At 32.7% G+C, this 24677-nt stretch overlaps 1 protein-coding gene across 1 annotated transcript in view; it reads left to right on the top strand.

The window, feature by feature from the left end:
* LOC145267161 (uncharacterized) overlaps positions 1-24453 on the top strand; it is a 137394-nt gene extending 112941 nt beyond the window's left edge. The window contains exons 2-3 of the mRNA XM_080123210.1: positions 19503-19767; positions 24019-24453. Coding sequence (XP_079979336.1) covers positions 19503-19767; positions 24019-24313 — 560 coding nt within the window. The 3' untranslated portion in view covers positions 24314-24453. The remainder of the gene's footprint in view (positions 1-19502; positions 19768-24018) is intronic.
* The last annotated feature ends 224 nt before the right edge of the window (positions 24454-24677 follow it).

Below are 24677 nucleotides of genomic sequence, written 5' to 3'. Positions count from 1 at the left end.
TCTTTCACATCATCTCATTCACATTTTTCTTTTCAATTTTCTTATTAGTTTGTTTAAATTGAGGATGGTGCATCCTACCGGATGCCAAACTTTCACCCGCTTTCTCATACATTGCACACGAGAGAACTTTTTAAGATTGTAGCCGTCCCTTTTAATGCAATTTTTTATCTCTCTCGCACTTGGTTTACCGGGTATATTTGCCAAGAAGTTTTTGCAGTCCTTTTTCATTAGTCCAGTCAAATTATTGGAACAATAAAGATTTTCCTAAGATTCCAGTTTCTTTTCATGTCGTACGTTAGATTTTGGTATTTCGTTATCTTTTCCCTCTCAGCTCTGTTTAACACAGCAACATTCGGGGTGCTAACTTCTACCAAGGTTGTTTCTTTCTACTTCTTGAACCATATCACTATGTTTTATTTTACTTCAGTCGAAGTCCTCAGAAATCAAGGGGCCCACTACCTGGGGCTTACACTTGAACTCTATATGAGATACATATGAATTCGAACGTGTCATTAAAATTATTTATCTCTCAAACAATGAGTTAGTAAAGAAATTGAGAACATAATTTTCATCTCCCCAGTTAACCATTTTCATACGTTGTAGTATATCTTTCTGTTTTGGTCTCTTTATCTTACTGGATTACAGGACAAGAAATTATCTAGTCTGGTGGAGTATCCAGTTTTGTGCTATTACTTGAGGTAACATCACTTGGAGAAGGTACACCATTCCTCGTAAAAGATAATGTGGGTTAGCCATAGTGAGGAGATCTTATTTGGGCAGCGAATACTATGTGATTTTGAATATTTGGTCAGGGTTTACTTCTAGGAAAAGTATCCTCATGCCAGGTTGTTCTGACAAACCCCTGTACAGAGAGACCTTGGATACTCGAGGATATCGTCTAGTAGGCATTCGTTCTCTCTATCTCTGTGTTTGGGGGGGTTTTGTTGTTGTTGTTTTCTTTTCATTTTCTTCCTGCAACTCTCAACAATTTGAGACTTATATAGCACTAGCCTGGATGCCCGGCGTTGCCCGGGTGTTTGGAGGTGTGTGTAAAGCAAAATAAAAAATAAAAAGGTGGTAGTAGGCAGGCAGGCTCGAAACCGTACCATGTAGGAGGAAAGGAACGTGAAAAAAAAACGTGACGTCTTTGTCGTTGCGTCCATAGCCAAACCGGAAGTGGTGAAGGTTTAAATTAAAGGTAGTCAAACGATGAGAGGGGATGACTTTCGAAAATATCGGCGAAAAAAGCGACCCCTACCTGTAGAAAAGTGCCCAGTTGAGAGTGAAGATATTAATGTTTTTAGCCAATTTTTCGATATTTGTCGTCCGAAGTTCCAAGCTTCAAAACGAACGATACCGATCTCGTGAAAATATGTCGCATCTGTCGAAAGTTTTAGGCAGACATACAAACATACATACATACATTTAAACAGACAGGTGAAATTTATATTATAGAAGATGTAACAGAGCGTGGACGTGCATATGCAAATGCCGTGTCCGAAGAAAAAGTGAGTGTGTGCACAGCACGTTCGAGAACTCATTCCAGATCACGTTCGAGACCACGTTCAAGACGACGTTCGAGAGGCTAGAGGCCAGAGAGAGAACGAGCACGTTAGAGACGTGGGTAACTTCACGGCCGTAACGCGGAGTCATGCGTGGTGAGAGAATGAGGAAATACATGTTGTTGTTACAGGAAAGAAAAAGAAGTCCAGTTATTACGTGTCCTGTGTTTCTTGCGACATATTCTACTACAATATGTGGGTACCATTTGTAAACGTGTGTAACAGTACAAGTAGTCGTTTGGGTTGAGACTGTCGCTAAGTGGTTAATAACACTGGCTGAAAATCTGGGTGTGCTAGGTTATAATTTAGTACATTCCACAGAAATGTTTTCATCAAATTCACGACTGACCTCCTGGAGTGAAGATAAGCCTTTTAATTGCCTTTTTAACGACATTTCTTTTGGTCCCTTTCTTTCTGAAAAAGAGATTATATTCTAGAAATGTTAAAGACTTCTACCATCCTGATTATCTCAAACAGTATATTTTACTATTTTGTATTTGTGATTGATCTGGAAAATAAATGGATGTATGAAAATATCTATAAAAAAAAACTCTACAAGACCCTTTTTCGTTTGTCCATTTTTTTGTCTATTTGCCACATCATTTTAACACCCGATTCCTGTATTGCTATAGCCTTCATATAAATCTCCGAAACAGCTACATGATAGACAGCTGAAGATCCCCATTTTTCTATTTAATTTTTTTTCTTTTTCTTTTATCTTTATATAGTAAAATTCTCTTTTATAATTGTAGACTTTTGAGAAGTCGGTTATGCAAGTGCTAAGTCTATTTCTATTGAACAATTTTAGTTAAGACTTTTTTCATCCTTATAAAGTTGAATTCGCTTTTTGAATTGTAAAGTTTTTCGACGTCGGATTATGTAGGTGCTAAGTCTGCGATAGGTTGAATTTAATTTCTTTTTTCCCGGGCATTTAAACTGCATTCTTTATTTTTATTTGTACATTTTTTTTACTCAAAGCTTCTTTATATATATATAGTAAGTTATAAAATATATGTGGCAATTAAGCTACACAGAATATTCCGCGTTTCATCCACGCTAGGATTCATCAGGTTTATATATATATATATATATATATATATATATATATATATATATATATATATATATATATATATATATCCTAGAGTTGTATGAAACGCAGAATATTCTGTGTAGCTTAATCGCCATACATATTTTATAACTTACTAACTAGCTCTACCTACTTATTGAGCGCTGATGAAGTAAATACTTAAAATGTACGCATAAATTTATACTTTTGTATATTAATTTATGTGAGTAAATAAAGTAATTATATATATATATATATATATATATATATATATATTCTTCCACATTTTTCTTTTTTTTTTTTATCCTCTAAAATTTTTTCCTTCTTTCTTTTCGAATTATTAACCCGAAACTAATGAGTTATTTTATTTTATTTCTTTTTTTTTCTACGGTCATTACTGATTGTTGCCACAAGGGAGATCGATATGTATCGATCGTGGCCCGCGCACCCCCCCCCCCCTTCCGCAATTCAACGGTGATCGATACCGATCGTACCTAACTGAGACGACCAACAATGGATTGGCCACTTATTAGACGTACTTACGCCCCCTCCCCTCCGTGACATCCCTCTGTTTAGCGGTTGGATTCACTCGTGACGATAACAATGTCGGTGAACCGCTATCTTCCGGGGGTACACGAACACAACATTGCTATTTAATGAGACAAATAATTACCGGGTTGGTGAGACACTGGCGACATTGTTAGGTTAGATAAGGAACGCGGGAAGTGTGGTCGAACTATAGGTCGAGTAGAATCTCTCTGAAACGGAGTGAAGGATGGGGGTTAGCGATCGTGTTTATTTTGAAACGCTTTGCTGTGACCAGATACGGTTCTGGCGGGAATTGACAGATGTGCCTTCTTCTGGGGCACTCCTACTTCAACTCATTCGATTTATTTATTGTTGCTGCTTCGTATTAGCTTTGTTTTCTCAGAGCTTGCGCCCTTTCCTTGTTGTGGACAATTTCTGGCGATCACGCATATTAACTTACACGAGCAACTGCTTATGGTCTACATAATGAAACGGTCCTAGATATGACCTTAAACTATATCCAGTGGTGAGGCCTCCCGCTTGCGGGCTTTGGAGAGTATGGCGCCACCCTTTAATTACCATTGCTTCCAGGTCCACTCTGATCCGGAGTGGTAATATCTGTTAGGGTCGCAACTATGGGTTAAATAGAAACCGACTTGAAAACAACAAATATATTCTATTAAAAAAAGATTTCTTCAAAATCTTTGGATTCAACATTAAATAACCTGAAAAGGGTTGATATGCCGTAAAATAAAAACAACCAAACCAAACCAACTACACCATGAAATGTCATAGGAAATAGATGTTGTTAATTAATTTGGCGACGCCGTTTACTTACGTTCCATGATTTATTGTTTGTTTCGTTAAAAGGTTGTCTTTAAATAAAACATAAGAATATCCGTTAACAGATTTTTTTTTACATGTCTTTATTTACTTATGTTATTTAAATATGTTTTTTACAATTTTTTCTAAATATGTTTACTTATAAAAATATTTTCACAGAAATAATGAATATTAAATATGACATTATATATGGTTTCCTAAAAACAAATTATGTTATTTAAATATGTTTTTTACAATTTTTTTCTAAATATGTTTACTTATAAAAATATTTTCACAGGCATAATGAATATTAAATATGACATTATATATGGTTTCCTAAAAACAAATTATGTTATTTAAATATGCTTTTTACAATTTTTTTCTAAATATGTTTACTTATAAAAATATTTTCACAGACATCATGAATATAAAATATAACATTATATATGGTTTCCTAAAAACAAATTATGTTATTTAAATATGTTTTTTACAATTTTTTCTAAATATGTTTACTTATAAAAATATTTTCACAGGCATAATGAATATTAAATATGACATTATATATGGTTTCCTAAAAACAAATTATGTTATTTAAATATGTTTTTTACAATTTTTTTCTAAATATGTTTACTTATAAAAATATTTTCACAGGCATAATGAATATTAAATATGACATTATATATGGTTTCCTAAAAACAAATTATGTTATTTAAATATGTTTTTTACAATTTTTTTCTAAATATGTTTACTTATAAAAATATTTTCACAGACATCATGAATATAAAATATAACATTATATATGGTTTCCTAAAAACAAATTATATTATTTAAATATGTTTCTTACAATTTTTTCTAAATATGTTTACTTATAAAAATATTTTCACAGACATAATGAATATTAAATATGACATTATATATGGTTTCCTAAAAACAAATTATGTTATTTAAATATGTTTTTTACAATTTTTTTCTAAATATGTTTACTTATAAAAATATTTTCACAGGCATAATGAATATTAAATATGACATTATATATGGTTTCCTAATAACAAATTATGTTATTTAAATATGTGTTTTACAATTTTTTTCTAAATATGTTTACTTATAAAAATATTTTCACAGACATAATGAATATTAAATATGACATTATATATGGTTTCCTAAAAACAAATTATGTTATTTAAATATGTTTTTTACACTTTTTTTCTAAATATGTTTACTTATAAAAATATTTTCACAGACATAATGAATATTAAATATGACATTATACATGGTTTCCTAAAAACAAATTATGTTATTTAAATATGTTTTTTACACTTTTTTTCTAAATATGTTTACTTATAAAAATATTTTCACAGGCATAATGAATATTAAATATGACATTATATATGGTTTCCTAATAACAAATTATGTTATTTAAATATGTTTTTTACAATTTTTTTCTAAATATGTTTACTTATAAAAATATTTTCACAGGCATAATGAATATTAAATATGACATTATATATGGTTTCCTAAAAACAAATTCTTAAAAGTAAAATAACATATTTATTTTTTAAATACATAAAAGTAAACATATTTATATTTTTTAAAATCATAGAAGTATGAAAACATTTATTTTTAAAAAATTCATAAAGGTATAGAAACCTATTTTTTTTATTCATAAAATTATATAAATATATTTATTTTAAAAAATTATTCATAAAAGTAAATAAGCATACTTTTTTTTTTAATTTATAAAAGTATATAAACATATTTATTTTTAAAAATCATAAAAGTAACTAAATGTAAGTATTGGAAAAATTCATAAAAGTATATAAACATATTTATTTGAAAAAAAAAATCATAAAAGCAAATAAACATATTTATAGGAAAAAAATTCGTAAAAATATATAAAATATTTATTTGAAAAAAATGTAAAATTTTATAAACATATCTATTTGAAAAAATTCATAAAAGTATAAAACATATTTATTTGAAAGAAACAATTCATAAAAGTATAGAAGCATATTTATTGTAAAAAAAAAAATGATAAAAGTATATGTTGTATCGTAACACAATAGTAAAAGAAGAAAATCAAGTCGAGTTTGGTTTAACAAACGAAGTGTGTTAACATCACAGGTACAAAGCTAGGAATACAGGTATATACGGCGCTCAGCCAGGCAGTGGAGTACTGTCGCTCCTTCACACCGGTGTAGACATTACTGGCACTATATATATATATAGTGAGAACCGGTGTAATTTCCCTTATGCATAGAAAGGTCGATATAATAGTATAGAAACATATTTATTTTTAAAAGTTCATTAAAGTCTATAAACATATTTATTTGGAAAAATAATAAAAGTATGAAAACATTTATTCGAAAACATTCATAAACTATATAAACATATTTATTTTTAAAATTCATAAAAGTATATAAACATATTTATTTGAAAAAATAATAAAAGTATATAAACATATTTATTTTAGTAATTCATGGAAGTGTATTTACATATTCTTTTGATAAAAATTCATAAAAGTATATAAACATATTTATTTTAGTAATTCATGGAAGTATATTTACATATTCTTTTGATAAAAATTCATGAAATTATATAAACATATTCATTTGAAAAAATCATAAAAATATACAAGCGTATTTATTTGAAAAAAAAAGAATCGTAAAAGTATATAAACATATTTATTTGGAAAAAATTTATAAAAATATATAAACGTATTTATTTGAAAATATTTCATAAAATATATAAACATATTTATTTGAAAACATTTATAAAGGTATATAAAAAGTTATTCTTTAAAAAATTCATAAAAGTATATAAACATTTTTATTTTTAAAAATTCATAAAAATATATAAACATATTTATTTTGAAAGGGATTCATAAAATTTTATAAGCATGTTTATTTGAAAAGGATTTTTAAAGTAAATAAACATTTTTATTTGAAAAAAAAAAAAACTTAAAATTAAATAAACATATTTATTTTAATATAGTTTGGGTAGGGTTACCAAATTTGCTGCCACCTCCATTAAATGTCATCAAGCAACGACTCGAGTAGGTTTATATGCATGATGGCCAAATTTGAAAATCAAGCCAACCACCGTTTAAATCCACTGATAAGAGTCGAATATGCTCTCCTCGACACATTTGTTTGGAGGCGAGTGGGGCGATAAGTCCTGAAATGAAACAAACAAGAAGTCATGGAATGTAATTGATCGGGATCACGAAATTTTTTACTTACACAAGGACCCAAGTTTTCCCAGCTCGGCAAACTTGGGTCCTTGTACCGGAAAAATATCCAGTAAATAAAACGTTGTTTAGTAAATCGTTAGTTTTTTATTTTTATTTATTTATTTATTTATTTATTTTTTTTTTTTTTTTTTTTGCATTTCCAAACACCAAACGTGGATATAAATATTAATAAAACACCCGCTGAGCCATAAGCTTCATTTCGGTATCTTACTTGCCTTGGTGGATTGCCTGTAGGCTGAGGTAAACCGCGTCACACACACACACACACAAACACACACATACACACACACACACATACACAAACACGCACACATTAGGAAAATTTATAAGACATTTTCGACGGGATCTTCTAATTAATTAACACTGCGATTTAAAAACTTCATCTCATTCGAATGGCTTTTTTGTACGAGCATTTAAAACTGTCGTAAACCCTTGGATACCCAGTATGTTATTGCTATACATCTTATGAGATGGCTGACCAATTTTTACTATTTTAAGATCAAATTAATGCCTGATTGTCACAGCTGGTGAATTTCAAAAATACAATCTGGACGTGAAGACACTTTAGAAGAACGATATGCAATAAAATTCTGTTTTAAACTTGGTAAAAAACACACACACAGAAACGCTTTGAATGCTTCAGACTGCATTTGGACAATGTTACATGAATCGATCATCAGTTTTTGAGTGGTATAAGAGATTTAAGGAAGGCAGAGAGTGGTGGATGATGACAGGTTTGAGAGGTGTAAGGAAATCAGAACACCAGCGTTGATTGGCCAAATAAAGAATTTAATGAATAAGGACCGTCGTGTGTCTATGGAGATTATAAGTGCACAGTTGTATATTAGTGTAGGAACTGTACACACAATTATCTGTAAGGAACTGAAGATGCGGAAGATTTGCGTGAAGTTTGTCCCAAGGTTGCTCCGTCCTTGTCACAGACTATTTTGCCAAGATTGGCATGAAAATATTTCCGCACCCTCCTTATTGTCCAGACCTTGCTCCCTGTGACTTTTGGTCATTCTCTAAACTCAAGGAAAACTTTAGAGACTGTCGTTATGAGACAAGTGAGAGGATGAAAGAGGCTGTGACGAGGGTCATTGACACGCTCACACAAGAGGACTTCCATGTGGCCTTCTAGACGTTGTTGGGACGCTACTACAAGTGCATTGCAGCTGGAGAAGATTACTTCGAAGGGAACTAGAATTTCATGTGTGTACTATCAATAAAAATACCAACACAAAAATAGTTTGGAAACTTATTTAAAACACCTCGTACATATTACCTTGTTACAAACTACCGTTAACTCTAAAACAACATTACCGATAAGCAATGTGTTATACTTCATTACAAACACTCTTTTACTAACATTCTTGCAGAACAATCTATCCATCCATAGCCTTTTGAGCCCCTGGAGGGGCATAGGTAGGCCATCTACAGCTTTGTAGATGCTTTTGTAGCGAGAAGTTCTTTTTTTTTTTTTTTTTTTTTTTTACAAGGTGACGGTGCTGGCCTCACGTCCAACCTTCCCAGAAGGTACATAGAGCGCCTAGCCTTCCCAAGTGATCATCCATCTGGTACTTACCAGGCTCAACGTTGCTTAACTTCGGTGATCTGGCGGTAACCGGTGTGTCAACGTTATTGTGCCGTACAGTGCTGTTGCAGTACAATGGTGTCTATTAAAATTCCTTATGTTGAAGATATTTTTTCGTATTACATCGTTTGTTAGATCACTTTGGCGTTTAACTAGTTTCGTCAACCACATATTTACTGCTACAAATCTCCTTTAATTCCAACAATACATTACTGCTAAGTAACAGGCCGCATCTCATTATAGATATCCTTTTTCTAATATGTATATTTTTTTTAACTCACTTTCACCCCTAACAAGGCATATCGCCACTTGGACGTAAGGGACTACTATTTGAAACTATGCGTAGGAAAGATTAACAAAATGTTGGTTTACGTTACATTTAAACTTCTGCATATCAGTACAACCAATGAAACAGGCAGCATGAAGGGAATTCCAAAGTCTAGCTGTTCGAGGGAAGATACTATTAGAGTAGAAAGCTTTCTGACATTTAGGTACCTCGACAGTGAAGGGGTGAGACTTTGTTGCTAAGCGGGTTTGTCATGGATATGTACGTCGCGGGGGAGGGGCAAATGCAACGAGTTCACCAGAGCACATTCCATTAAAATATTTGTAAAATAGGCACAGAGATGCAGCATTGCAGCGATGGGACAGGGGTTGGAACTTAGTTGACAAAGTGGGACTGATTAAATTGAAAACTCTTTTGGACTCTATCCAAGAGGGAGAGGCTAGTAGTAGATGCACCAGCCCAAGTGTGGAAACAACACCCCATGCATGGGCGAATGGTGGCTTCATAGAGATACATTAACCACTCAGGTGTGCGTAGTCTTCTAGCTCGATAGAGGGAACCCATCTTCTTTGCAGCAGCTTTTTGCAATATCCTCAATATATTTCAGTTTTCTGCTGAGTAGTGCCGTACATTAAAATTTCTTATTCAAAAAATCTAATTTTTTCATATTACACCGCTCGTTTGATCAGTTCATTTAATCTTACTTGGAGATACAATTCTGCTACAAACATACAATTCTGCTACAAACTCCCTTTAATTCCAACAGGACATTACCGCTAAGTAATGGGTCACATTTTATTATAAACACTCTTTTTTTTCTAAGATGTTAATCTAGCAGATTATTGGTGTCCATTAAAATTCCGTCTCTTGAAAATCAAAACCAAAGATTGCATTCGGGTAACTGCCATCAATCTTCGTAAAATCGTCCCGTATCTTTGAAACCAGCGCGTTCAACCATTCTGTCGTTCCAATCATTTGATTTCTCAGGATTCCAAACCAGTCTCTACCATTTCCAACACAGGAGAATAAACCCAGCGGATCCACTTCGAAAATAATCCCGCCTTTTTTGGGCACATGCCGACCCCGACACCAATCTGTCTTGACATAAATTTCGCCATTGCTGACAAAATGGCGGTGAAATGCTTGAGAATGAGCCAATTTTTTTCCTTTCCTTTTTATAAATGCATCCTTGCATCTTTTTAAAACGCTCTGTCTGTCGACCGGTAATGTGAAATTTTGAAATAGAAACTTTTAGTTGGTGTGCCACTTTTAAATTTAAAAATTTAAATATTTTCGTCTGTTTATAGCATTTTATTAAAACATTGATTTATGTTAATGAAAAGTATGTATGCCATGCTTAAGTTTAATAAGTGATTTCCTTTAATGCTTAAGTTTGAAATAGCGTTGTCTTTCGTCTGTCACGGTGTTTTCGTTGATTTGTTACATTTAAGTTTTTTAATTGATTTATTTCAAAGAAAAGAATGTTTGTCACATTTAAGTTTTTTAATTGATTTATTTCAAAGAAAAGAATGTTTGTCACATTTAAGTTTTTTAATTGATTTATTTTAAAGAAAAGAATGTTTGTCACATTTAAGTTTTTTAATTGATTTATTTTAAAGAAAATAATGTTTGTCACATTTAAGTTTTTTAATTTATTTATTTCAAAGAAAAGAATGTTTGTCACATTTAAGTTTTTTAATCGATTTATTTCAAAGAAAAGAATGTTTGTCACATTTAAGTTTTTTAATTGATTTATTTTAAAGAAAATAATGTTTGTCACATTTAAGTTTTTTAATTTATTTATTTTAAAGAAAAGAATGTTTGTCACATTTAAGTTTTTTAATTTATTTATTTTAAAGAAAAGAATGTTTGTCACATTTAAGTTTTTTAATTGATTTATTTTAAAGAAAATAATGTTTGTCACATTTAAGTTTTTTAATTTATTTATTTTAAAGAAAAGAATGTTTGTCACATTTAAGTTTTTTAATTTATTTATTTTAAAGAAAAGAATGTTTGTCACATTTAAGTTTTTTAATTTATTTATTTTAAAGAAAAGAATGTTTGTCACATTTAAGTTTTTTAATTTATTTATTTTAAAGAAAAGAATGTTTGTCACATTTAAGTTTTTTAATTGATTTATTTTAAAGAAAAGAATGTTTGTCACATTTAAGTTTTTTAATTTATTTATTTCAAAGAAAAGAATGTTTGTCACATTTAAGTTTTTTAATTGATTCATTTTAAAGAAAATAATGTTTGTCACAATTAAGTTTGGTTTGTCACGCTTAAGTTTTAAGTAGCATTTTCTTGGGTATAAAGTTTAAAAATGCCAAATTATAGAAAGTCCCGCCAGTTACTTTATATATGAAATTAGTATACATATATATATATTAGTGTTGGGCACAGTAGTCGGAATCGGGAATCGTAAAAATCGGAACTTTTTGGGGGTGTCGGAATCGGAAAAATTTGTAATTATCTTTTTTTATTTGATTTTGTTTGAAATTTTCCACTTCTGGTAGTAATAATCAAATAATAAATATTCATTGATTTGAAACCACCAATGAAACTAAAATCTCTAGATCACTCCACCTCACTAAATACAAATATAAAGAATCGGAATCGGTAATTGTATTGGAATCGAGAATTAAGTACGGAATCGGGAAAAATAACTATATATATCTTGGGTTGAGCATATTGGGAAATGATATACAAATTACCATGAGCGTGTAAGGCGATGCTCTTTCTGTAAACAAATTGTGCTTAGGTATGTGGACAGTGTCAAAACATTGTTAATTCACTGCCGCATAGCAGCAGTCGAATAGCGCAAAGGTTAGGAGCTCCGACTACCGTTTGGGTGGTCGGGTTTCGATCCTGGATTGAGGTAGTTGCTTGTCTGCCCGCACTGATAAGCTGCGAAACAGTACTATATGTGGATGAATATATATATATATATATATATATATATATATATATATATATATATATACACTAGTAGGTAGACACGACGTTTTCCGGGATTGAATGATGATGAACAAATGTTTCATCCTCCCACACTTTTATTATTATCGATGAAATCACTCATTTTTAATCAGATCGATCGATTGATTGATTTATTGATTGATTTCTCTAAAATATTTAAATGAGTCGGGGGTCACCAACAATTGTTATGTTTTTTTTATACTTGTTTTATTATTTGATGTTTTCATTTTTCCAATTATTGGTTCTTGGTTTCGATCTCAGCTGTAGTACATTTTTTTTTTTTTTACTTACAAGTGAATTGCTTAGAAAAAAACATAAGACTCGCATGCACATTATGAATTAAAATATAATATTTACCCCGTAAGTATGTTTTTATTTTTGAGAAAATATATGCACATTTAACATGTGTTTTTTTTTTTGTTTTTGTTTTTGTTTTGTTTTTTTTTACCGTAATCGTATAGTATAATATTTAGAGATTTATAAAGAATCGGAATCAGTAGTAGTATTGGAATCGGAAAAAAATATTGAAATCGTCACATCATTAAAAGATATTGAAATCGTCACATCATTAAAAAATATTGAAATCGTCACATCATTAAAAAATATTGAAATCGTCACATCATTAAAAAATATTGAAATCGTCACATCATTAAAAAATATTGAAATCGTCACATCATTAAAAGATATTGAAATCGTCACATCATTAAAAAATATTGAAATCGTCACATCATTAAAAAATATTGAAATCGTCACATCATTAAAAAATATTGAAATCGTCACATCATTAAAAAAATATTGAAATCGTCACATCATTAAAAAATATTGAAATCGTCACATCATTAAAAAATATTGAAATCGTCACATCATTAAAAAATATTGAAATCGTCACATCATTAAAAAATGTTGAAATCGTCACATCATTAAAAAATATTGAAATCGTCACATCATTAAAAAATATTGAAATCGTCACATCATTAAAAAATATTGAAATCGTCACATCATTAAAAGATATTGAAATCGTCACATCATTAAAAAATATTGAAATCGTCACATCATTAAAAAATATTGAAATCGTCAGATCATTAAAAAATATTGAAATCGTCACATCATTAAAAAATATTGAAATCGTCACATCATTAAAAGATATTGAAATCGTCACATCATTAAAAGATATTGAAATCGTCACATCATTAAAAAATATTGAAATCGTCACATCATTAAAAAATATTGAAATCGTCACATCATTAAAAAATATTGAAATCGTCACATCATTAAAAAAATATTGAAATCGTCACATCATTAAAAAATATTGAAATCGTCACATCATTAAAAAATATTGAAATCGTCACATCATTAAAAAATATTGAAATCGTCACATCATTAAAAAATATTGAAATCGTCACATCATTAAAAAATATTGAAATCGTCACATCATTAAAAAATATTGAAATCGTCACATCATTAAAAAATATTGAAATCGTCACATCATTAAAAGATATTGAAATCGTCACATCATTAAAAAATATTGAAATCGTCACATCATTAAAAAATATGGAAATCGTCACATCATTAAAAAATATTGAAATCGTCACATCATTAAAAAATATTGAAATCGTCACATCATTAAAAAAATATTGAAATCGTCACATCATTAAAAAATATTGAAATCGTCACATCACGAGTGGCCATGTCAGTGTCAAAGAAGGCTTACGCATTCTGCTTCTTATTCACCTAAAGGCTAAACCAGCGGCAGAAGCTGGAAGTGAAAAGCATGCAAGCAAGAACTTAGCACTAACGCTACTGCACTAGACGCATCACAGTGCCCTGTGTTTCTATACACGCGCACACTTCTGATAACTTCATTACTATCATTTCGGCATATGCACCAACCCTAGACGCCGACAGTGAAGTGAAACGAGAATTCTACCAGCAGCTTGGCAAGCTTATAACCAGAGCCCCACCACGTGACAAATTAATACTGCTGGGCGACTTTAACGCGAGATTGGGGAAATACCATAAACTCTGGAACTCTGTCATTGGGAAGCATGGACTTGGTAAATGCAACTCAAACGGCCGCCTGTTGTTAGGACTTTGCTCAGAATTTGAGCTATTCATTACCAACACTCAGTTCCAGCTCCCAAAAAGATTTAAGACTATGTGGAAACATCCTCGATCTTAGCATTGGCACCTTCTAGACTATGTCATCGTCCGCCAGAAAGATAAAAAGAATATCCGTATCACTAAATCAGCACTAAGTGTAGATGACTGTTGGACTGACCACCGTCTGGTCATCACACGTGCTAAATATACCACCAGAAAGAAGCCCAAATTTGAATTAAAACAGCAATATCGGAAAAAATATAACCTCTCAAAGCTTCACCTAACAGAGGTAAAAACAAAATACCAACACACCATCGAACAACAACTTCGTATAAATCCAACCAATTCTTGCAACCTGGATGGTTGCAAGAATTGGTTGTCAATCAGTAAGATCATTAATGAATCAGCTAAAGTCACAGTCGGTTTAAAGAAAAAGAAAAATCAAGACTGGTTTGATGAAAACTGTGCTGAAATTAATCAACTCATTCAAGAAAAGATAAACGCTTGCCATGATCATGAACAAGACCTTCGAAGCCGGCATAAAACCAACATCTACAGAAACCGCAAAAAACAGTGTTAATCAAAATTACGGGAACTAGAAAACAAATGGTGGCAGCTGAAAGCTCTAGAATTGGAGGGTTTTGCAGAAGCCCGTGACCTTACAAATTTTCATGCCGGTGTAAAACAAATTTTTGGCTCCATCAGATCCTCCATCGGAACACTCCTTGCAGCAGACAATGCCACCATCCTCAACGATCCACAATCCATTCTGGATCGTTGGAAGGAGCATTTTGCCACTCTACTCAATAAAGAATCTTCTGCAGGTGAGGACTTTCTCAAAATGGTCCCACAGTACCCAGCGCAATTATGGATGAATGCACCACCATCATTTACAGAATTTCTAATAGCGATGGAGCAAATGAAAGTAAATAAAGCCCCAGGGCCGAAATTCCTTTTGTCTCCTTTGTTCGATCATTGACGTAACAGGTCAAAATATGGGTTGGTTTCTACGTTTACATATGAAATCGAACGGACTTTGTTCCACTCAGTTTACATCATTCGGGTCAGCAACAACTTTTGACTAAGTGTTAGCCCCAGAGAAAACTTGCAGTTAAGTACTAATCCCTAACTGTGCATGGAACGGATACCATGATACTTAGTTCGTTCTACCCGATCATTACAAAGGTCCATATAAAATTTCAGCAAGATTGGTCCAGTAGCACCCGAGAAAAGTGTAACTTAATATCAGACCCTTTTAATACTTAACTGGATGCCATAATACTTAGCTGCACCTTATCGTGCTACATGTAAGGTGTGTCCCCTTATCATATAAGTAAGAAGACATACTAGATATGGTAAAATGATATTAGGAAAAGGTTAGAATTGAACCCTGTAGGCAAGTGTTAAAGATAATGGAGAAATGGAATGTTAGAAATTCAGTCTATTGTTAATTCTATTAGAAATAGTTAAATATTGTTGATTCTATTAGAAATAGTTAAATATTGTTGATTCTATTAGAAATAGTTAAATATTGTTAATTCTATTAGAAATAGTTAAATATTGTTAATTCTATTAGAAATAGTTAAATATTGTTAATTCTATTAGAAATAGTTAAATATTGTTAATTCTATTAGAAATATTTAAATATTGTTTATTCTATTAGAAATAGTTAAATATTGTTTATTCTATTAGAAATAGTTAAATGGTGTTTATTCTATTAGAAATAGTTAAATATTGTTTATTCTATTAGAAATAGTTAAATATTGTTTATTCTATTAGAAATAGTTAAATATTGTTTATTCTATTAGAAATAGTTAAATATTGTTAATTCTATTAGAAATAGTTAAATATTGTTAATTCTATTAGAAATAGTTAAATATTGTTAATTCTATTAGAAATAGTTAAATATTGTTAATTCTATTAGAAATAGTTAAATATTGTTAATTCTATTAGAAATATTTAAATATTGTTTATTCTATTAGAAATAGTTAAATATTGTTTATTCTATTAGAAATAGTTAAATAGTGTTTATTCTATTAGAAATAGTTAAATATTGTTTATTCTATTAGAAATAGTTAAATATTGTTTATTCTATTAGAAATAGTTAAATATTGTTTATTCTATTAGAAATAGTTAAATATTGTTAATTCTATTAGAAATAGTTAAATATTGTTAATTCTATTAGAAATAGTTAAATATTGTTAATTCTATTAGAAATAGTTAAATATTGTTAATTCTATTAGAAATATTTAAATATTGTTTATTCTATTAGAAATAGTTAAATATTGTTTATTCTATTAGAAATAGTTAAATAGTGTTTATTCTATTAGAAATAGTTAAATATTGTTTATTCTATTAGAAATAGTTAAATATTGTTAATTCTATTAGAAATAGTTAAATATTGTTAATTCTATTAGAAATAGTTAAATATTGTTAATTCTATTAGAAATAGTTAAATATTGTTAATTCTATTAGAAATAGTTAAATATTGTTAATTCTATTAGAAATATTTAAATATTGTTTATTCTATTAGAAATAGTTAAATATTGTTTATTCTATTAGAAATAGTTAAATAGTGTTTATTCTATTAGAAATAGTTAAATATTGTTTATTCTATTAGAAATAGTTAAATATTGTTTATTCTATTAGAAATAGTTAAATATTGTTAATTCTATTAGAAATAGTTAAATATTGTTAATTCTATTAGAAATAGTTAAATATTGTTTATGTCGGAAAAAGAGTCGATTTTCCATTCTTTTAGAAATGTGAATATTAAATATGTCAGTTATAAAAATAGACACTGCAAATTAAAAATATATTTTTTTAAAATAGGTTAGAATTAGAATTGAGGATTCTTTTGTTTGCCAAAAGTGTGTTTGGACAAACATATGTAAAGCCACGTGAAAATTAGTCCCGTTTGAAACCCACACTTCTGACGTCATAAACAAAGGCGATTTCTCAATATAGGAATCTAAGGGTTCGAAGTTAGAAGTCAGTTGTCAGTCAAGAGTTGATGAGTTAGAAGAGTTGTCAGTCGGGAGTTGATGGGTTAGAGTCAGTTGGAAAGGAGAGCCCCTTAAAAGTGAAGGGAGGAAAAATTAGACCATGTAAATCAAAGGTTGAATTCCTGACACCACCGAAGAAGAATAAAGAAACCAACTATTTTGTAACTGTTTGTCTCGTGTCGTCATTCCTTATAACAAAAAGGTAAATGTGTTTTTATCATCATCTTGTAACGAACTTTATGTAACCCCTTCCAAGTATTATGTGTCCTCCATCATAAGCGAAGTATCTCCTCCTCTCTATATGTGTTACAAGAACTGTTGCATCATATATATTCCAGTCCGTATTAATATGAAGTCTCTCCATATTTATCATCACAATCGTCATGATGTTCAAAGAACTGTATATGTGCCTCCCTCATCATCACCATCGTTATTCGTGTGTTCTGAGTCCCCATTATATGAGTCCCCGTTAAGGTGTCCTCGTTATATGAGTCCCCGTTAAGGTGTCCTCGTTATATGAGTCCCCATTAATGTGTCCCGTTATATGAGTCCCTGTTATATGAGCCCCCGTTATATGAGTCCCTGTTAATGTGTCCCCATTATATGAGTCCCCATTATATGAGTCCCCGTTAAGGTGTCCCCGTTATATGAGTCCCCGTTAAGGTGTCCCGTTATATGTGTCCCCGTTATATGAGTCCCCGTTATATGAGTCCCCGTTATATGAGTCCCCGTTAATGTGTTACCATTATATGAGTCCCCGTTAATGTGTCCCCGTTATATGAGCCCCCGTTATATGAGTACCCGTTAATGAGTCCCCATTATATGAGTCCCCGTTAATGTCCTCGTTATATGAGTCCCTGTTAATGTGTCCCCATTATATGAGTCCCCGTTATATGAGTCCCCATTAATGTGTCCCCGTTATATGAGTCCCCGTTAATGTGTTCACAATATGAACCCGTCATCTGTAAATATGTACCCCTATACAACAATCGTAGCAAATGACTATACAAAATTACAGCCATTGCAACCCAGAAAAGTGGTTGGTTGTTTTTGTTTTACGGCATATCAACCCTTTTCAGATTATTTAATGCCGAATCCAGTGATTTTGAAGAACAATTTTTTAATAGAGTATATATATTTTTTTTTAAGTCGATTTCTATTTAACCCATAGTTGGGACCCTAACAGGTACTACCACTCCGGGTCAGAGTGGACCTGGGAGCAATGGCAATTAAAGGGTGGCTCCACACTCCCCAAAGTCCGCAAGCTGGGGCCTCACCATCTGATATAGTTTAAAGTCATATCCAGGACCCCAGAAAAGTGGAATGGTCAGACAGACTAAGAGAAATATAATATAGACTAGACTTTTTAACCTGTTAAAACGTGCAAAAGTTATGGCCCGTTGACTTAGAATGATGTCTTTATGTCAAAGTTCAAGAGTAAATGTGTCACTGTGTTGACTTATCCCTTTTAAACCCTTATTACTCTCCAATTTTGCATCGAACGGATACCATAATAATTAGTTCGCTGCACTTTATCATAACAAAACGACCATACATAATTTCAACCAGATCGATTCAATAGTTTCCGAGAAAAAGTTGAACAGACAAACAAGCAGAGAGACAGATAGACTAAGAGAAATCTATATATTAATACCGTAGTTCCTTTAATGTACGTACGTACGTACGTACGTACGTACGTACGTACGTATGTCACGGTTCTCAGATTATGAATTATTGTATCGGGAAAAAGGAGGATAGAAAGTGATGAGATATTACGAACATTAAATTAGTATATAGGTACGCTGATTTAATGTTTATAATATGTTATCACCTCCTATTTTCTTTGTTAATAAATAAGATATCTCGATCAACAAAGACGCAATGTGAAAAAAAGACTAAAAAAACAATGATGTCACTTTTGGGTCGTACGTGAAACTAAAATATACCTTCTTGGCCTTCGGGCTAGGATTCAAGAGTGGTATCTATTCTGACTAAAAATGGTATAATGGTATCGTAGGATTTCCGTTCGCGCCGGGCGTCCATATAATAGAAATATGTCACAGACTCCTATAAGGATATTGGAGATAAACCGTGATATTCCGACACTACATTAATCAGATGACTTAGATAAATACTTTTACAGTTTTAACAAAAGGAATACAATCATATCGTTGGGTCTCCATTCACGCTGAACGTCCACAGAAATCCTAGCAGCAATATATTACATATGGAAGATGCCGCTGTGGAATTTCTATAAGTCCCGCTAGTATAATAAAGATGTCAATTTTTCCTTTCATTTTCTACTTTCAGTGTCTCTTGAAGAAGGCGTCAGTAGCCGGGTGGCGGGCGTGGTCCACGACTGGAAGCGACAGCATCACCACCACTCACACCATTCGCAACAGCAGCCTCCGCAGCATATTGAGCCTCACACTTCCGTCACGTTGCCGAGGGCACCAAGCAAAAATTCACCGTCCACAAAAGGCGGGAAGCGCGTGCGCACCATTTTTACACCGGAACAACTTGAACAGCTGGAGACGGAGTTCAGTCGACAACAATACATGGTCGGGACAGAAAGGTAACCGTTCAGCGAGTTTGGTTTTATCAATGAATTGCATTCAACCGTGGACACTGTCACTTCTGACCTTTATGTTTTAAACGAGCACTTCTTATTTTAAACACTTCTTGTTTAAACGAACACTTCATGTTTTAAACACGATCTGTTCAAACGAACATTTCCCGTTTAAAACAATTGCTGTTTAAACACTTTTCTTTTACACCAAAAAATTCCTAAATTGATTGTGAAGAAATTTGGGCCACTAAGGAGTAAAACACTGGGAAATTTTGTAGGTTTGGATTCGTTTCATTTCGTTCCGTTTCGTTCAAAATATTTACTAATCTATTTTCGGTCCTGGATATGACCTTAAACTATATCCAGTGGTGAGGCCCCAGCTTGCGGGCTTTGGAGAGTTTGGAGCCACCCTTTAATTGCCATTGCTCCTAGGTCCACTCTGACCCGGAGCGGTAGTACCTGTTAGGGTCCCAACTATGGGTTAAATAGAAACCAACGTGAAAACAACAAATATATTCTATTAAAAAATTTTCTTCAAAATCTTTGGATTCGGCATTAAATAACCCGAAAAGGGTTGATATGCCGTAAAACAAAAACAACCAACCAACCAACTAATCTATTTTCATTTTTCGCACGGAAACGAAATTTTTGATATCATTTCGCTTTGTTAATTTTTTTCGTTTTGCTTTGTACATCTATACGTATCTAATTGCATCCATGATGTGATAAAAGGTGCCAAGGCTTAACAAAAAAAAAAAAAAAAAAAAAATATGAAACACGAAAAGTTATTAGGGTAACTCAAAATTATATTTATTAATCAGCTTTAATTGTATATTTGAATATCTATGTATCTCATATAGAAATCAAGTGTTAGCCCTAGGAAGGGATCCTTAACTTTTTTGTTTTACATAGGAGTCCCCACTTATCAAGGTCCAGAGGTCACTCGAGGATACGGGTTAAAGAGTGTACAGTAGTCAATGGGACAATTTCGTAGTAATCGTTAGTAGTGGAAATTTGGTAAATTGGATTACTTAAGAGGAACTGCTCATCAAGAATTTGTTTACGTTGGACTTGAAGATGACCATATTGCAGTCAGCTGGAAAGCAGGATAACGAAAGACAGTTCCACGGGTGTGCAGTTCTAAGAAAGAAGCTTTTTTCATGGAATCTACGTTTAGGTTTAGGCACAGATAAGGAGTGGAGGAAATTATTGATAGTGTTTTCAACTAGACGAGTGTTTCTCGTGAAAGTTTGGTGAGGGGGGCATAAATTGGAGTTCAGGCGATCACTTGCCACGAGAATAACGATAAAGCATAGACAGGTTTGCAACGTCTCTTCTGTGAGAAAGAGGTTGCAAGAAAGAGAAAAGAGCATCCTCTACTAGGCTATATATAGAGCTCCTTCAGTTTTTAACAGTCTATGCATACCCACGAAGGAGTACCTGCGCGCGAAAATTTTGTGGCAAGAGGTGCGCAATCTCCAACCACACATCTCCTGAGTCGACATTGTTACATACCAGTGGCAAGTGAAGTGTATGTACAAGACGGCTGGAAACAAATGCCGAGATAAGCGGAGAGCACATACAGCGCCTAGAATTCCCAAATGGTCACCCATCTGGTATTAGCCAGGCTAAACGTTGCTTAACTTCGGTGATCTGACAAGAACTGCTGTGTCAATACGATTATTCCCAGTCGTAAAATACTCTTGAATATGATATTTTAATTTGTCATGATTCCGTATATATTATTATTATATTATTATAGTGTCGCGATTTCAAAAGTAAAAAAAGAAAATGTTTCGGTGCTATCAGCTAGGATCGAAACTGAAAGCAAAACTGTAGCATTCAAAGCTGGTTCAAACGTGACATGCATATTAACTGATTAAAAATTAAAATTAAAACTAAAATGAATTTACAAAATGTTTAACGATCTTTTCAATTCTGACCCCTTTTTTGACCCCTTAGAAATTATTTTAACCGGTTACAGACAACTAAATGAACGGTCCGTAAAAAAATCCAATCATTTGAGGCCCTAAGAGCCATTTTGCGACTTTTAGTTTCGGAGGAGATAGTTTGAAATATGGATACAGACAGACAGACATATTGCCTTTTATATATTAGATTTCTCAACTGAGTCGTTCTTTGTTAATTCGATATCCGTAACATCATTACTTCATGTCACCCCGTATCCCTTTGCCTAACCTATTTAATCACATTTTTTTACAAAGGAGTCCCCGCTTATTAAGGCATAAAGGCCACTCGAGGGTAAGGGTTAATGAGTGTACGGTAGTTTTTGGAACAATAGCGTAGTAATCATTAGTAGTGGAAATTTGCTATAATTTGATTACTTTCGGGGCGGTTAAACAAGAACTTGTTTACATTGGATTTGAAGACAACCATATTGTAATCAACTGGAAAGCAGACTAGCAGAACAGAGTTCCACAAGCAGTCAGTTCTAGGAAAGAAACTTTGTTCATGGAATCCACGTTTAGCTTTAGGCACAGATATATTATGGTGGAGATTAATGATAGTGCTTTTATGAAAGATTGAGAAAAAGGGGAGGGCATAGATTGGAGGTCAGTCGAGTACTTGCCGTGAAAATAACAATAGAGCAGAGACAGGCTGGCAACGTCTCTTCTATGGGAAATAGGTTGCAGGTTTCGAAGACAGCCTGGGAACCTGTTTCAAAAACTAACGGTCACTTCAATTTTCTCCGGTTCGTCTATTATGTTTTCACTCATGAGCAATCAAGAATCTGAATAAAGTTTTTTCATATATATATACATGCGCGATCGTCCTGTCGGTTTAACTAGACGAATAAACTAATAAACGCAATACCGTGCGTCTGCTTCCCGGCTGACTATTACATGTTTTGCTTCAAGTCAACTCTGTATAAATTCCTATTGAATCGTACATTTCGATAAATTAGCCTTACCTAAGTTCCATCGTGACTGACCTGGTTGTCACATCATCTACCTAACACGTATCAACCTTTATTCTAAAATATCACCAGGCCTTGATAAGTGGTGACCCTCCAAGTAAACAAAAAAACATATCACGCATGAAAAATATAAAGAGTCGTTGCTGAGTTCTTCAAGGTTTTATTGGAGATAACTTACTTATGGAAAGAGAGAGAGACTAATGACTAGGGCTATGACAACAGCATATTCTTATCATTGTTTTGACTATATAGTATATATCCCACATAGTTAGACACAGTTAATCAACCGAGAACCACATCACTCTATATAAAAGCATATAAGCTATCAACAGATACACACTCGAGAGTTAAAACAATAAAAGAATATGCTGTTGTCATAGCCCTACTAATGACTAATACTTAACTTCTGAAAGTTACTTTCTATCTAATAAAATATGTGACACGCAGACGGACAGACATCGATAATATTCGGTTTATATTATTTCTACATCATTTGTGTGTCCGTTCGTTGGACTTCCAATGGAGAGACTGAACTGAAGTTCTTGTAACGTGGTCGTTACATTTTAACACGCGGACCCAGATGTTGTGCCTGAAACAGTCGCAGAAGAAAAACTTTGTCAGTTCAAATTCATGTTATTTTCCAAAATAATATATTGTATCTTGCTTTAAAAGTCACTTAGTTTATCTCATCTGCCATGTCGTTAACAAAACCCTACTGTCTCGACACGGGCTTAAAAGTCTCTTGTCGCCACGGGTCACACGTTCATTTTACCACAGCATGCAATTATTCCAGTCCTCTGCCGCCTACGTGTGTTCGCTGTCCCCCGCCGTCCACTCGTAATCATTTTTTTTCTCTCTTTTTCCTTTCCCTTCTCTTCCTGCGCTATGACGTCACTTCGCGCACTGGCTCGGTCATTTTCGTATATGACATGCGGCTGTTGCTGCTACAAGCGCTAGTGGCTCTGTTACACTCTTAGTTTTCTCTCGTTCAAAAACGTGACGCCATGTTATATCGTGATCGTCTGACTTTTGTTTTGTCTACAAAGTTTGAATTTTTCGTCCTCTTCAACTTCGCGTCACCCCTCTCTGGGTGCAATTCCGTTCGCAACGAGGTTATCCTAACATGCACTAAGAGTGACCCTTGTCCAAATTCACACTAGTTAACTTAATCGCTTACTCGCGTAGGGTTTTTACTATGTAACGCTATGTTAAACTTCGCACTAGTGCATGTAACTACCATTCGATTGATGCCCATGCATAACGCAACAGGTCGTAACTTGATTAGTACTAATAATGACGTTGTTTTTTTATTTTTTTAGATACTATTTGGCTGGAAAGTTGGCATTATCCGAAGTCCAAGTCAAGGTCTGGTTCCAGAATCGGCGGATCAAAATGCGCAAGCAGCAGCAAGAGGCGATCAAAGAGCATTTTGCCCAGTGCCGCTACATGAACGCGAGCGAAAGCGAAGAAGAGGATGACGAGGAGGAAGAAAACGACGACGCAGAGGGGGAGCAGACCCCACCAACGCAACAACAACAACAACAACAGTCACCGCGGATGCAACATCGGAACCGACCGAACGACACAGCCGAGAATCAACGATCTTCAGACTAAGATAAACCAAAGTTGGAATTTGAAGCTGAATAACCGGAAACGCATCCACCTTCCTGTGCAACATCTCCAACGCGATGTCAGTTTAGCGAACTCGAAATCAAAAATGGCTGCCAAGGGGAGATAATTCTACAAAATTTAATAAGAACGTATCTTTTAAAAAAATGTGGAATCAATAAACACTGAAATATAGTGTCCTTTTTTTTTTACTTTGGGGTGGCAAATTTTTCTATAAGGAGATAATATTTAATGCCGAAACACCTTTTATTCAGAATATATGCGACTAAAATAAGAATTAACTAATATTTTTTCAAATTAAATACTGAAAACGCCGATTCTTTTTATATTTAAAAGAAAAATCTGAAGA

This window comes from Euprymna scolopes, chromosome 42, assembly GCF_053919585.1.
Source record: "Euprymna scolopes isolate OS-2025 chromosome 42, ASM5391958v1, whole genome shotgun sequence".
Lineage (NCBI taxonomy): Eukaryota > Metazoa > Mollusca > Cephalopoda > Sepiida > Sepiolidae > Euprymna > Euprymna scolopes.
The sequence above is the reverse complement of the archived record's forward strand: the minus strand, read 5'-3'. Positions and strand labels throughout refer to the sequence as shown.